The sequence below is a fragment of the Passer montanus genome, unplaced genomic scaffold (genome assembly GCF_014805655.1).
Source record: "Passer montanus isolate IOZ18808 unplaced genomic scaffold, ASM1480565v1 scaffold2, whole genome shotgun sequence".
Lineage (NCBI taxonomy): Eukaryota > Metazoa > Chordata > Aves > Passeriformes > Passeridae > Passer > Passer montanus.
The window spans coordinates 29,629,382-29,643,741 of NW_024366591.1; the positions used below are offsets into that span (position 1 = coordinate 29,629,382).

Here is a 14,360-nt window from a genome sequence, read left to right on the forward strand (position 1 = left end):
CAGGCAATGGAAAGAGTTGTCACCACAGTGCTAATGACCCTAAACTTTGTCCCACTGGGACTGCACATGGGAGTCCTGATGGGATTGAGGACCAGCTGGTGTTCGATCTCTTGCTAAAATGGTCAAGAAAAGGAGAAATGAGTGGGCTGTGGAGTGATCTTTCCTGTGCAGGTACTTGCCTGTTATACTCTGGCTGGACGCACCAGAATTTTTACATGTTGGCCAAAGTGGACCAGCAGCTTTCTTCCAGGCTGGGGCACCAGTCACAGGAATGTCCCAGAAAGAAGCTATTCGAGACAATTCACCTTCTATCCTCTCTCTTGGCAGGTGGATTGAGGGGAGCCTCCCACTTGGACATACATGCACACAAGCATCCTGCTGTCAAACCCACCCATAAAGTGCCTGATTCCTGACCTCTGCATTGATCCACAACTATTGCAGCCAACAAGAGACCCCTGCACCACTTTACACTCACTTGCTCACTGCTCTGGTTCTCTGAGCGTGGCCACCTTCCTTAATAGAAAGTGCTGGCATTAATGCCAACAGTCCCTACCTGCCTCCTTGGATTTGTAAGATGAACAATCCTCCCCTCCCTCCTGTCTTTTCTGAAACTCTTCACAGCACTGAAACTCACATGATTTCGAGCCAGTGCAATAGCACTGGATGATCTCCATTTCCTCCTTTCCTGGGATCTCTGCTTCCAGGACCTAATTACTATTCTAATAATACCCTTCATCAGCCTCCTCCGCCTCTCACCCACCGACATCCGGACAAGATACCGCAGTGCTGCTGCGAACAAACCCAATCCTGCTCCTCGGGACTCCCGGGGTGCCACAGGGGCTGTGCTCTGCACAGTCACTCTAGGCAGCCATGGGCAGCGAGAGCCTCTCCGTCCTCTGCCTCCAGCTCCGGGTTTTGGGGGGAGTATGTGCCAGTGCTAAGGAGCCTGAGGGCTTGGCAGAAGCAGCTGAGCCACTGCTTATAATGCAAATCTGCCTTGGGCTCTGCTTTGCTTCCCAAGCCGTGACAGCTTCTGTCTGCAGTCGAAGCTGTCAAGCAAGCACAGGCTTCCCCCAAAACTCTCACCCAACGCTGACCCTGCATTTCCCCATTCGCAGCCTTCCCCATCGAACAAGGAGGAATAGACACAGATGGAGAAGGACATTTAAGTCCCCAGGGGCAGGAGTGGAGGGACACTGCAGCACCAGAGATGTGGGATTTCAGGAGAAGGGTTAACCCCTTCATGGCCTGCTTGCCACTTTTGGGGCTGGACTGACATTTTCTCCACCTCACAAGCAAGGCTTCTCATTCACCTGGCCTAGCACAGGTGGCACTGGAACTGAGGTCCTCCCACAGCATGCGGGAGGAGATGGCTGGGAGGAGCATCCCAGTGTCTCAGAAAGGATGGTCCAGGTGGCTGTGGGTGGCATGTTCTGCAGCCACATAGTAAATCTCCACCTGGCCATGGCTGGCATTGCCAGTGTCCTGGCACACAGGAGGTAGCCCATGCAGAGGGAAACTAAATGGAAGTGCTCCCTGCACTGACAGAAAGACGGGAGCAGGTCCAGCACAGCCTCCTTGGTTCAGGCAGGGAATTAGCCAGGTGAAACATGAGCCATTTTTGCACAAAGTAATTGAGATTTGACTGCACATCATTCTTAGCTACTGCTGTGGAAAGTGGTTTGTGCCCCACAGCCTTGGGCTCCAAATCCAGCCCAAGAGGAGAGTGAGTTCTCCACTGCTGCCCAGTGCAGGCAGGGGAAGTGAGTTGTACTACTCCAGCAGAACAGAGAGTTGCACTTACAAGGAGTGGGGAACACTGGTATCCAAAATAAGGGATGTCCCCCAAAGGGAGATGGGATTCTGTCACTGCTCTATAGATGCTGAGAACAGCCAGAAGAGCAGGACCAGTGCCTTGAGCAGAGAGGGCAGAGTTATTCAGAGCTACCCTGAAAGCTGCCCAGAACCAGCCCTGCTTTCTGCAAGCTCACCCTGCCTGCAGTGCCCAGTTAGTGGGAACATTTTGTAGCTTCCAGAATAAGGATTTCTGTCTGGATCTGTGTGGCAAAAATACTCTAAAACCGACAACAAGTAACAGCTTTTAACAGCAGAACATCATACCCCAGCTTAGGATAAGTAACAAATGCCTATGGCTCTGAGACCCACAGGGAAATCAAGTTAGCCAGTTAATCTCCTGTAGAGATATGTTCCAAAACACAGGCCAAGGAGAAATAATGCCACATGTGAAAGATAGGGCTCCCAATGTCCCTGCTCCAATTGCCATTTGTTTACTGGACATTGGGGAAAATGGTTCCTTCCCCATTGCACAAGTCTGTAGAGGCATCAGGGCTGGGATTGCCTTTAACCCCCTCGCTCCCAGGTGAGACTGGATGCTTCCCATCAGATATTCTGTGGATCTTTATCTCCCATCCCCCAGGAATATATACACACTGCCCCTCTCTGAACTCGTGCCCTCCACACCATGACCTGCTGTAAAGTAACTCCGTAGGATCAGTTATCCTGCAGGAACTGCCTCTGCATCCCTGCAGCATCAGCCATGCACTTTGTGGTTATTACTAATGATGCTTGAGCATTGTTAGAAAGGAAACTTGATGTTTGAACCTTGTTGGCAGGGGATGGTATTCCTCCCAGTTCTAGCAGTGACACCATTTAAAAATCCCACTGGGTACGTAGTTCCTTTTAACCAAGGTGCATTACACAGGATACAGTTATCATATTGGGAATTCAGATACACTGATACCAGCTGACAACTAAGAAACCAAACATTACACAGTCTCAACTACAGTTAACCCTTCACATGCACAACAAAACAGAAAACAAGGAAGGCTTTTGCCTTTAAAAGTGCCGTGCCTGCAATCAGTTAGAAAAGACATTTAAAATCTCGTCACAAAATATTGGATTTTCCAGCATAGCTTAATAGGTTAAGTACTAAAATCACACTAAAATGCAGAGGGTGGTGGATAACCAGCTCCTCTAAGCTGCCTTGGAAAATCCAAGACCCATTGAATAAAGTCAAGGAAAAACATTTACCACGTTTTTTGCTGGTAGCTTTTTGCCATAGGATGGTAAAGGCTTTAGTGCCTGAGGTATAGGTAGTTCCTGGACGCTTTTAGGGAAGTGGGAAGGGGGAAGAGTCTGGAGAATAGTTTGCATAGCTTGCAGATATAAAGAAGCAGGTGTGTTCCCCACCAGGCTGTTGAATTTGTCTTCTCCCAGCAAAGCTGTCCAGTGGTCTGGATGCTCCTGCAGAACTTTCCGCATCTTAAACTGTGGGTTGGGCATGAAGAGCAAGAGGTAGTCGAGGCAGAGCTTCTTTGATGCGACATTGACTTTGGAGTCCCACATCTGCTCCAGGATGACGTCCAGCGGGGTCAGCCCTTTGCTGTCCTCTATCCTGGGAGATGCTCCGTTCCCGAGGAGGATGAGGACCGTCTCTGACCTCAGCAGTTCGCAGGCAAGGTGCAGGGGTGTTTTCCCATCTTCCAGATGAAAGCAGCCAGCCCTATTGATATAGGAGTTCAAGCTGGGGAGCTTGTGTGCAATTTTGATGATCAGTCCCAAGATATCTCTCCTGTCATATGTGACCGCCATGGCCAGGTGAGGAGCAGAGGATGGGCAATAGCAGAAGTGTTCCCCAGGCACCTTGAGAGCCTCCTCTGGAAAATGAGACAGCAGATACTGAGCATAAGGCAGGTGATTATGCACCACTGCATAGAGAAGGGCTTCTGAAGGTGAGTACGTTCGTAGGCTAGCATTTTCCTCCCAGTAAAAATACTCCATAGTTCTCATGTCTTCCAGCATCCACACAGGCTTGTGATCTCTCACAGCCTGATAGAACATGTAGGATAAGAACTTGCAGTGCCTGCTCTGATCATCCTGCAGGCTGGCCTGGTTACTGGCCATGGCTCAGCAAATAAAGAACAGCTCCACGTAAAATCACTCCAGACTGTAAGATTGGTGCACTTGGAATGCTGATCCCGATGCTGCTGCAACCTTCAGGCTGTCATTGCTGCCTGGACTGCACTAGCTGGAATGCATGGGCTGATCATCTCCACCCATTCATTGTTTTTCCCCTCACTGCAGTGGTTTTGTTTAGGTAAGCACAATCCCACAGGCTCAGTTAACCCGTGCCATGCAAGCAGATGGTTGGTGAGTACATCCCGCTCTGCTCGTGGCACAGGTTACTGAAACGCTGTCAGACTGCCAGTGATTTTATACACACACAGCCACAGAGAACAGAGGGAGAGACTAAAATTAGCTTGAGAGGTGAGGCGGATTTCTGTCTGCATTTCGTGTCTAACCAGATCAGCTCATACACTGCAGCAAGTGGAATAGCAGTGTTCTGCTATTTTATGGGGTTTTTTTATGTCACTCACACACACGCAGCTCATTATATAGTAAAAAATATGTAGCAGTGTAAAATACTCCACAGCTGATAACAGGCATGATTCCATCCTCGGGAAATCAAGGGATTGGTAGTGCTAGCACTAGGAAAGGATCCCTATTTTATAAATAATGGTATGGCTGGCCACTTAGGAGACACTGATGTTAATGGATTGTCTATAAGGCATTAGCAATGTTTAAGATGCCAGCATTAATCTCTGCAGAGAAAAGAGTCAAACAGTGTGTGCAGTAACTGTGCCCAGAGTCATAAAGCAGATTTAAAGCTGGGTTTAAACGCCTTCCTTTGTTTAGCAAGGAAATACCTGGAGTGCCCCTGCTGCACAGCAAGGGCATAAACAAAAGGTTAATGTCCAAACCCCACTGGTGGGTGGGGAGCTTTGATCAAAGCATTTCTCAGATGTCCTGCTTTGGGACTGTGTCAGAGCAGCAGCAATGGGGGGAAGTGGGATTCGGCAACCAGACTTGTGCAACACCCTGGTAAAACACAGAGGACCAAGGCCTACAGGTTTGAGGGGAAAGGTCCTATTGGATGGGGCAGAAGGACTTGGCCAAAATTAAATTCACAGAAAATAAATTAACTAAGAGTCCTTTATGGCAAGCTCTGATTAAGGAAGGAGGGTTTGCATGCATCCTATAAATCAACAGATTTCAATAAAATAGTATCACTGTTTTGGTAGGAGAACAGGCTTTCCCTTTAACGGAAAATACAGCACATCAGGAAATCCTTATTTTCATTTCACAAGAAGAAAAACATACAGTAAGTATATTCAAACTAGAGAGAATTCAAGTATCTGATCTCCAAATGTTGTTTGGAGTCATCCAAAGAGAAAACCAAAGCCACTCACAAAACTGGGTCTAGATCTTGCACATCTTCCAAAGTTTTATAGCCATTAAACAACCCTCACCTGATGCAGATGTTAAGATAAAGCTCCCCTGGGAAGTGCTCACAGCACCCAGCCTGTCACAGCTCAGGGAGCATCTGGACCATGCTTTTAGGCATACAGATTAATTTTAGGTAGTCCTGTGAGTTGACTTGGTGCAAAGACACGTATAAGTCAAGAGAAAAATGTTCTGCAAGTATCTCCAATGAAAAGGGAAGCCAAAACCCCAGATCAGAAGTAGTTCTGCAAGTATCTCCAATGAAAAGGGAAATCAGATCAGAAATGGCCATGAGGCTTCTGGACAATCATCTCCACACCGCAGCTCCAGGATGTCCAGGATGTGAAAACATCTCTAATTACACTGTACCTTGTAATTACAAGTTACACTGTAATTCTGCCTAGGAAGCCCAGCCCAAAACTAGGAGTCCCTCAGGTGGTTTGCTCACTTCTTTTTAGCTCCAAATGGCACAGATCTGTCTGCTTTGGTGGCTCTTGGCCTTTTCTCTTTTTTTTCTCCAGAAGTTTAGAAAAGCTGGTGCTAAGGGCATCTTTTTGATGGCAATACATTGCTACTGGATTTTATTGTAAGCATAATACATCCGTAAAACATTATAGAACCATTAGAAATGGAAGACATTGATATGGAAAACTTCACTGAGGAACTAGAAAAAGACTAGGAGTTTGGAAGTTTCTATTTATTTATTTGAATTTTGATCTGTGGCTAAAAATAATGGTTGCTAATTCATAAGGTGTTTGTTGTGGTTTTCCTCTTTGACAAAGTGCAGTCTAGAAGAGGAATAGAATCAGTTTTGACTCACAGAGAGAGCATCCAAGACAGCAGGGACAGGTTTGAAGGGACAAACTGAAAAACAAAAGCTGATTTTACCCAAAACACTATTTACCTTTCCATTTGAGGCTGAGAAGCTCTTTAGATCTCTCCTGGGTAGAAGCATTTTTCACATTTCCTGGTGATTTCAGCTTATAAAGTATTTGGTTATTTTGAACTTGTGAGAAATATAGAATGTTTCTGAGCTATCCAGAAACCTTCTTACAGTGTTATGCTCAAAATATTGTTTCTGGGCAAAAGGGAAACATACCTTATATATAAAGACAAGAATTGAATGTTAGTAGAACTGAAATCTTAGCATGGTAAGAAAAAAAAATTATTAGTCCAGGTCAAATTATTACAGAAAAATAAATAATACTCCTATCAGAAAATATTTCAATAGCAATAATAATATTTTTAAAATAATTTGAAGCCTTTTGCACACTTCTTATCTTCTATCCCTGTTGCTGATGTTTGTTCCCTCTGCCCATGCTCATCTAAATTCTAACGTTGCTGGTTTCATTCTGATGGTGGTGTTACAGGACATCATCAGGCTCTGGAGTTATTCTGTAGGAGGAATGTGAGCTTGATGGTGATGGTTTCTTCTTCCTCACTCCAGTTTCTCCTGGAGGTCAGTTTTATTAGTTACATACTTTTACACCTGTATTTTTCTTCACTGGATTGCAACTCAATTTCACATCCACATTCACAATAGATGCTGATTCTATACATGTAAGATATTATTTCTTTGTCCTCTTTTCTACCCCTGAAACCATTCTCACCCAGCTCTGTATCTGCATTTCTTTAGCTGTCCTCAGGTGAGGGGTTTGTAGCTGTGAGTACTCCAGACTCAGGCCTGTGCCCCATCTTTTCACATCCCACTGGGCCTGCAGCCCCCCTCAGTGCACCCTGTGCTTCCACTTCGCAGGACTCTGCTGTCACACCAAGCCCATGATCACCTCTGTCAGCTCCAGCGTGTGAAATTGGAGTTGTGAACACCTCATAGTGCACAGAAGAGCTGGTATGACACTATGGCCCTACCATGCAGTGCTAGTGAAAGTGAACCCCATCAGCTGTAGGCACCTGGCTAGAAGGAGGAGAGTGTTCCTACAGCTAAACCAAACTGAAACAAAGCAAAAGGCTCTCTGTGGTAGTCCAGGCAATGCAAGTTTGTCAGGCCTCGGTCCTGAGCCTTTGGAAACTCAGTACAGACCCTGCAATGGCCAAACTGTGCTGCAGGGACAGAGAGTTCCACTAGATCCTGTTGCTGGAATAAGACGAAGCAGAAAGGGTTTGTGTACTGCGTGCTGAGAGTGGGGCTTAGGCTGAGCAAACTTTCCCTGTCATTTCTTCCTCCTGCCCCTCTGTACAAAGTTACAGGGAGCAATGAGAACAACTGTGGGGACAAAAGTGAGTGAAGACACCTTCTGGAAAAAGAAAAAGCCAGCAGCAGCTTTTGGTCACTGGGACTAAACTGGAAGTGAGGCTTTTGTCATTTCACTGCCTGGTGGGAGCAAGACATTTCTCTCCATTAAGGGAAGAGCAGCCTTGCCACAAGCTCCAGTGATCCATGTGAGCTCAGCACACACACAGGAAAAACTTCAAGGAAGAAGCTGCTTGGGAAACAGAAGAACAAAAGGCTTTGGGAAAGATTGGGACCATCTCCAGCATTCTACCTGTGTCAACAACTCCAGTGAGGTGTTTCTGGTTCCCTTTCTGCCCTTCTCCAGTGACCTCAATTGACATCTGTTTCCAGGCAAAACTGATTTCAATTTTCTGTGCCCTTTGTACAGGAGGGCACTGGGTGATCCAGCCAGGATATACAAAGAAGCAAATTGATTGCCAGATATCAGATGCCTGAGCACAAAGCAAGAAGATGTCCTTCTTCAGAGGCATGCTGTTTTTCAGGATGTGTCTGCTGGTCTTTTTCCTTTCCTTGGAAAAGAAAAACTTATCTGTTGGGGATGGATGATAACCCTTCAGCCACAGTGAGGCTCTAGGAAATGCTTGCTGTGTCCTGCTTTCCACGTCCAGCCTGGGCTGTGCAGTGCAGCTTTGGGACATCCTGTGTGACAAATTAGTGCCCTTGTGCAGAGCCCTACTGCACCTCAAGGCCGCTTTTACAGCGCATGAAGGGTTTCTTTCATGCCCTGCTACACACTTACCAGCTCTAATTCATCCAGCTGACTAAACTAGGCTTTGGGACAGTGGAAAAATCTACACTCTGACCTGCCCTGGATCGCAGAATATTTCACTTCTGCTTGCAGGTTTCAAACAGCGAATGAGACAATTTTTTACTACATTGCTAGAGGCAGGAAATGAAAATAAGCAGAGATTTACCACTTTGGAAAGCCTTTGAATTACTTGTAATGGGACCAGCTGATGTGCTGCAGGCAGGCCAAATCAAACACCAAGTTGTTATTTACCTGCAGAACTTTGGAAGTAAAGATGACTACCTCACATGCAACAGACATCTGCGCTGCAGGCAGGCCAAATCAAACACCAAGTTGTTATTTACCTGCAGAACTTCGGAAGTAAAGATGCAACCTCACATGCAACAGACATGTGCAATATATCGGGTATATATATGTGTGTGTGTGTATATATATATATATATATATGTGTGTGTGTGTGTGTGTGTATATATATGTAAGAGATACTCATCTGGAGACACATGGAGGATTTTCGGGTGATGTCCGCAAACACCAAGTTGTTATTTACCTGCAGAACTTCGGAAGTAAAGATGCAACCTCACATGCAACAGACATGTGCAATATATCGGGTATATATATGTGTGTGTGTGTATATATATATATATATATATGTAATATATGTAAGAGAGACTCATCTGGAGACACATGGAGGATTTTCAGGTGATGTCCATGCTGTTGGTTGATCACTGCTGTAATCCACACGTGTCCTGCTTATACTGCTACACCCAGATGCTCAGCTGGACATTGTACCAAGACCTGGAGCACTTACAAATGTTAGGGAAGCCAGGGCAATATGTCCGTGCTGTTGGTTGATCACTGCTGTAATCCACACGTGTCCTGCTTATACTGCTACACCCAGATGCTCAGCTGGAGCGCTTACAAAAGTTAGGTAAGCCAGGGCAATACAGTGTTTTCCTGCAGGCTCTTGTTTATCCCAGCTGTGAAGGGCTTGGCCTGTTGTGCCCCAGTTCCCCCCAGAGCCTCACTTCCCAAGTGCAGTTATTCTGGAGCTCTGCGGCAACAAGCCCCAAACGACCTGCACAGATCTGAGTTTGCCTCCTCCTCTTCCTTTGTCCACTTTTAAACTCAGGGTATAGGCAGAGCCCTTGATACAGGGAACGTTTCCAGCATGTCTGGGTGCTGACAGGGAGCAAACCTTTTAGAAGCAGCATGACGGTGTGTTGGCCACCAAGAGCAGTCAGTGCAGCAGGAGTGTGGTGACAGCAGTGTCAGACAATGAGCTGTCCTGCTTATGGCCAAGCAGAGCCTGCTGCAAATGTGAGAGCATCTCCACAGCTGTGAAAGCAGGGAAGGGCAAGACTGAAGATGGATCTTCAAACAGAATCTTCTGTCTCTCCAGTGTCACAGGATAATTTATAGAGACAGCTTGATATATAGAATACCTGGCAGGTGCCTATGTCTACCCCAGGTGAGAGCTGATTGCTTTTTTTTGGAGCCACTCTCATCTCTCTGGGCACACATAACCCCAGTGTGTGTCACTGCATGGCACTGGCCAGCTGCAAAGGCATGCCACAGCTCTCTGGTTGTCACTGTGTGACCTGAGTGGTAGAGATCTGAGGCACAGCACCAGCTGTGGCCCCTGACTCTGAGGAACAGCCTCCCTTATCTTCAGATGAGGGATGTGGGGATATTGAATGTTTCCAAAAGCCATCTTCCTCCTAAGCCTCAGCAGCCCCTCAGTTTGGGGTCTGAACAAGTGAGAGGGATGGGTGCTGAGGTCTCAAGCTGGACTGGGCTTAGGACAAAGAGTGAGCTGGGCTAGGAGATGGGTCAGGAGCAGGACCCAGAGGAGGTGGCAGAATTGAGGAGTGAACTTCACCAGAGCACTGGAGAAAACACAGAGCAATGAGGTGCAACCAGTGCCATCCTGTGTTCTGAACAGGGCTCTCATGGATATGAGATCCAGTGCCCAAATAAAGTTTGGTTTACTGAGCTCTCCATTTTCAGGGAAACTCATGTGAGAGCCAGTGGGATTGCCAGAAGGCTGTCAAGTGCTGCAGGCTGGTCAGAGCAGAATCCTGACTACCACAAATCAAATGTTTTTCCTCAGTCAGCTCCCAGGGAGGGATTGCCCATTTCCAAAGGCAGGCACTCAGTAAACACTGGTCTAACTCCAAAGGAAGGATAATGATGTTTCTAGCTCTCATTGAATGTCATACACATCTTCAAATGTGGGTTAGATCAAGCAGTATGCTCATGTCTGGAGGATGACATGTCATCTCAGTTTAATCAGCTATAAAAACAACAAAGCTCTTATTATTCTATTTTTTAAAAATGCTTTTGAGACTTGATTGCACAGAGCCTACACGCCAAGAATCCCACTGTCTGCCATTTCTGTAAACCCTTTTGTTTCAGTTCCCAATTCCTATCCTAATTTGAGGCTACATCTCTCAAAAGCAGTACATAAATAGACAGATTACCATGCCTCTTCCAGAAAGTAACCTGTCAGCTGAGTTCTGTTTAAAGAACAAAAAAATCCCTTGCAGACAGTCTGTGCCTACATTGAGCCAGATGCTGTTTTTCCAGGGAAAGGCAGAGACTGTGAAACAGTTTTATATCATTGGATGCTTTCCTTCCTCGTGATGATTACGGGTGTCGGTGCCCTGTTTCACCACACCCCTATGTAAATGTCAAGGCTGTCAACTGCTGAGAAAGCATTCAGGAAGGCATGAATACATTTAGTTTCCAATGCTGACAAAAAGCAATGCTTTTTACACCAGCCATAATTAACCTGCGGAATTCAGTGCTACGTGATATCAGTGAGGCTAAATGCTTCACAGTCTCCAAAGTAAGTTTTGTTGGTTTGGTTTTTTTCTTCTGTAAATTAAGGTCTTTGTCCTGTGCATATGCAGGAGCTGACACTACACCGAAACTGCAAGTACAAGGTCCTACCACCATGTAGATGGGGAAATAAATAAAGAACTACAGCTGTGCCACTTCTAACAAAATGATGACGAATATGTCTGAACCTTCGTAGTTGCTTTTGTGCTGTATTGCTATTGCAAACAAGAGTTGCTCAGAAAGTTAACTTCTGGGTATTTTTGTGGGGGAAATGTCAGTGCCACGAGACTGAGCTGCTCTGCAGGATGTATCAGTTTCATTGCATCTGTCAACAAAACTCATGGTCCAAAAAGGCATGAACATATTTTTCAAAATTATTTTTATTGAATCCACTACAAAAGAAAAACCCAAGCTGTGTGCAGCTCTGTAAAACCCCATAATCTGCAACTTATGAGCCCATAATTAACTGCTGGAGGTCACTGAAAACAATCTTCAGCCCCAGTGTAATTACAAAATTATTTGTCAGGAAAGTCTTTTCAGTGCCTTCTGAGGTCTCAGAGACTGAGATAGATTTCAAAGTTAATTTAGTCATCAAGAGTGCCAGTTCCTATGCCCTTTATTTTATTGACTCACAGACAAAATACTTCATCCACAGCCAAAGACAACCACTCACCACTGTTCTCCACACTTTCCAGTGGTTTTATCTGAAAAGGATTTTTAATCTGGGAGAAGTGCACAGTCTGATCAACAATAAGCTTTTCAGAACTACTTGAAAATTGTATTTGTCCAAGTAAGTTTCCTCTGGACTTTATTATCTCTAATGCTTTGTTCAAAGAATTGTATTGGAAGAGTGGATTCCTTGAGCAGGGCACTTGTGATGACTCAGACAGTGACAAATTGCTTCTTCTATCACATATAATGAGTTCAGATCCTTGCTAACCTGCAGCTGGTCACTCTTTTCCTCCATCTTCATGGTTTAATGTATATTTGAAGTCAGCCACTGAGAATTCACTCAAGAGCAGATGCATTGCAAAATGAAAGCGGGAAATTCCGTAAGGCTGCTTAACAGAGGAGCATTTCGGTACGTCACAAATGCTTTGAGCACTTTTAGATTCCCATCAAATCTATTGAGGTACAGTGTTTGTTTGGAGTGTGAGCTTCCTGTGGGAGAGCTGCCTCAGTGCTCCTTCATCAGCACCCAGAGAAATACCATCCTGGGCACCTCTGAGCTGTGTGACCATACAAATACTATCAATACCAGAAACCCTGAAACAGCTGCTAGTGCCTAACAGCCCTTAATGACATCCCAGCCAACAGCCACTGAATTGAACAGGACATTTAAAGATCTTCACAAAGATCTTCCCTTTGCTGAATGAAGCCTCCGGGTCATATTCTTGGTTGATTCAGTACAGAAAAATTAATTATATTTGTGACTAATGAAAGAAAATGAAATATTCATCAGTAATGCTCCAAAGGATGTTGGACTGCCTTGGCATAATGCAGGATTTAAGTTAATGACTCCTATATTTTGTTTAAAAATAGTCTTCTGCCCATCATGAGCAAAACTGTCCCCTTTTGATAAAATTTATAATTGGTGATGAAGAAAGAACTTTTACTGCAAAGTAACCAAAAGTGAAAGGCAGAAAGAAATCAGCTGAACTTTCAAATCATTTACATTTAGAGGGATGGCTTAAATTTTTAATATAGGTGTCGGTTGAATGCTGGTTTTCTTTTGGGTGGTTTTGGTTTTGTTTTATTGGTTTTGTTTTCTTTAGGTGAAAACATAAGAAGTAGAAGCTCTTTCCCTCCATAACATGGAGTCTGCACAAACTCATGTTTAAAGGCAGCTTTCTGGGTTACACATGTCAGACTGCCTTTGCAAACACTCCTTCAAATGTCAACTGCAAGGTACTGAAATCAAACAAAAAAATCAGTCTGGCCCTCTTCTTAATGGAATATATTTGATAACTTGAAGAAGATAGAGTTATACCACTGGCAGCAAAATTCCTCTGGGTGCCACCCAATAATAATGCAGGCTAACGGAGGGCCATGGCCTATATCCATGTTCTGGGACTGCAAGCTCCCCTCTGCTCAGCAGCACTTGCCTCAGTTGTCTTGTGTGTTTAGCACACTGAGTGTGGTTTCTCCCTCTTCCTCTTTTTCTCAGGCTTTGCCTTTCCGCACCAAGCTGCAGTCAGTGAATAAAAATCCAGGCTCTGGGGGCCAGGAGTTGGACTGGAGGGATGCTGCTTTCCCTGACAAGGATCATGGTGAAATTCACCAGATACAGGACGTGCCCTCCCTTTGCTTTGCCTGGCAGTGATGTTGGCAATGACCGACAATTCCCAAGGGGCTGTTGCCCTGAAATGTAACATCTTGTGCCATTTGAGATGGGATAAGGACACGAGACACCTGCACAGAGCTGCTGGAAGGAGCTAGTGAAGCTCCCTACCTTTCCACAAAAGCAGCTGGAGGCCAGGGAAAATAACCTGGAGCTCCTCAGTACCAATGTCAGACACCTTGTGTGATTTGACATGCTTCCGCAGGCACCCTGTGTGACAGGAGTGGGGGCTCCTCCCCTCCCCCAGTCAGAGCTGTTGCTTCAGTAGGGGAGGGTGGCACTGTGCTGTGCCACCCCCATCTCCTGAAGGCTGGAGCAGCAGCAGGCACTGCTTGGTCAATGTAACTGGAGTCTGCAGTGGAAGGACTAGAACATTTTTATGGAAATGCTTTTCCTCTGAGTTGCTCCAGAAAAGCCTCTGATGAGATCTGATCCTGTCAGGGCTAAAGAACTGTCAGGGTTTCTATGACAACCCTTCTCTGGTCCTTTTACCTCCAGGGCTGCTGTGGAGCCCAGGGACCCCCTAACACAATCCTGCCATGCCAAGTCACAGGGACAGCCCACGGGCTCAGACTTGTTCCCTGAACCCCAGAGCACAACCATTGGGAAGTGCACAACCCCCTGAGAAAGGCTCCCAGCCAGCCTTTGCCCCTGACACCCCCCAGCTCTGTCAGGCAGGTGACAACACAGACAGCACTCCTCATTCTTGCAGCAGCCTGGATAAACACTGGCAGCAGCCAGGGATCAGCAGGAGCCTTGATGCTGGCAAGATGAAATGTTGTTCATCCCTAAACGATATTTGAATTTGGAGGTTTAAATCTTGATCTGGGATCTGAAAATACGCTGAAAATAGAATCGTCTTTATGAAACAG

The 14,360-nt window shown here is 45.7% G+C and overlaps 1 protein-coding gene across 1 annotated transcript; it reads right to left on the bottom strand.

Annotated features, from left to right (window-relative positions):
* Positions 1-1,057: 1,057 nt before the first annotated feature.
* LOC120501471 (ankyrin repeat domain-containing protein 9-like) lies at positions 1,058-4,210 on the bottom strand. The gene has a single exon (XM_039707753.1). It carries the CDS (start codon positions 3,922-3,924, stop codon positions 3,034-3,036), a length of 891 nt encoding a protein of 296 aa, XP_039563687.1. The 5' UTR covers positions 3,925-4,210; the 3' UTR covers positions 1,058-3,033.
* Between the last annotated feature and the right edge of the window lie 10,150 nt (positions 4,211-14,360).

Bases quoted from the DNA above. Each gene is read 5' to 3' on its own strand.
- LOC120501471 (XM_039707753.1), bottom strand. From the start codon at position 3,924: ATGGCCAGTAACCAGGCCAGCCTGCAGGATGATCAGAGCAGGCACTGC.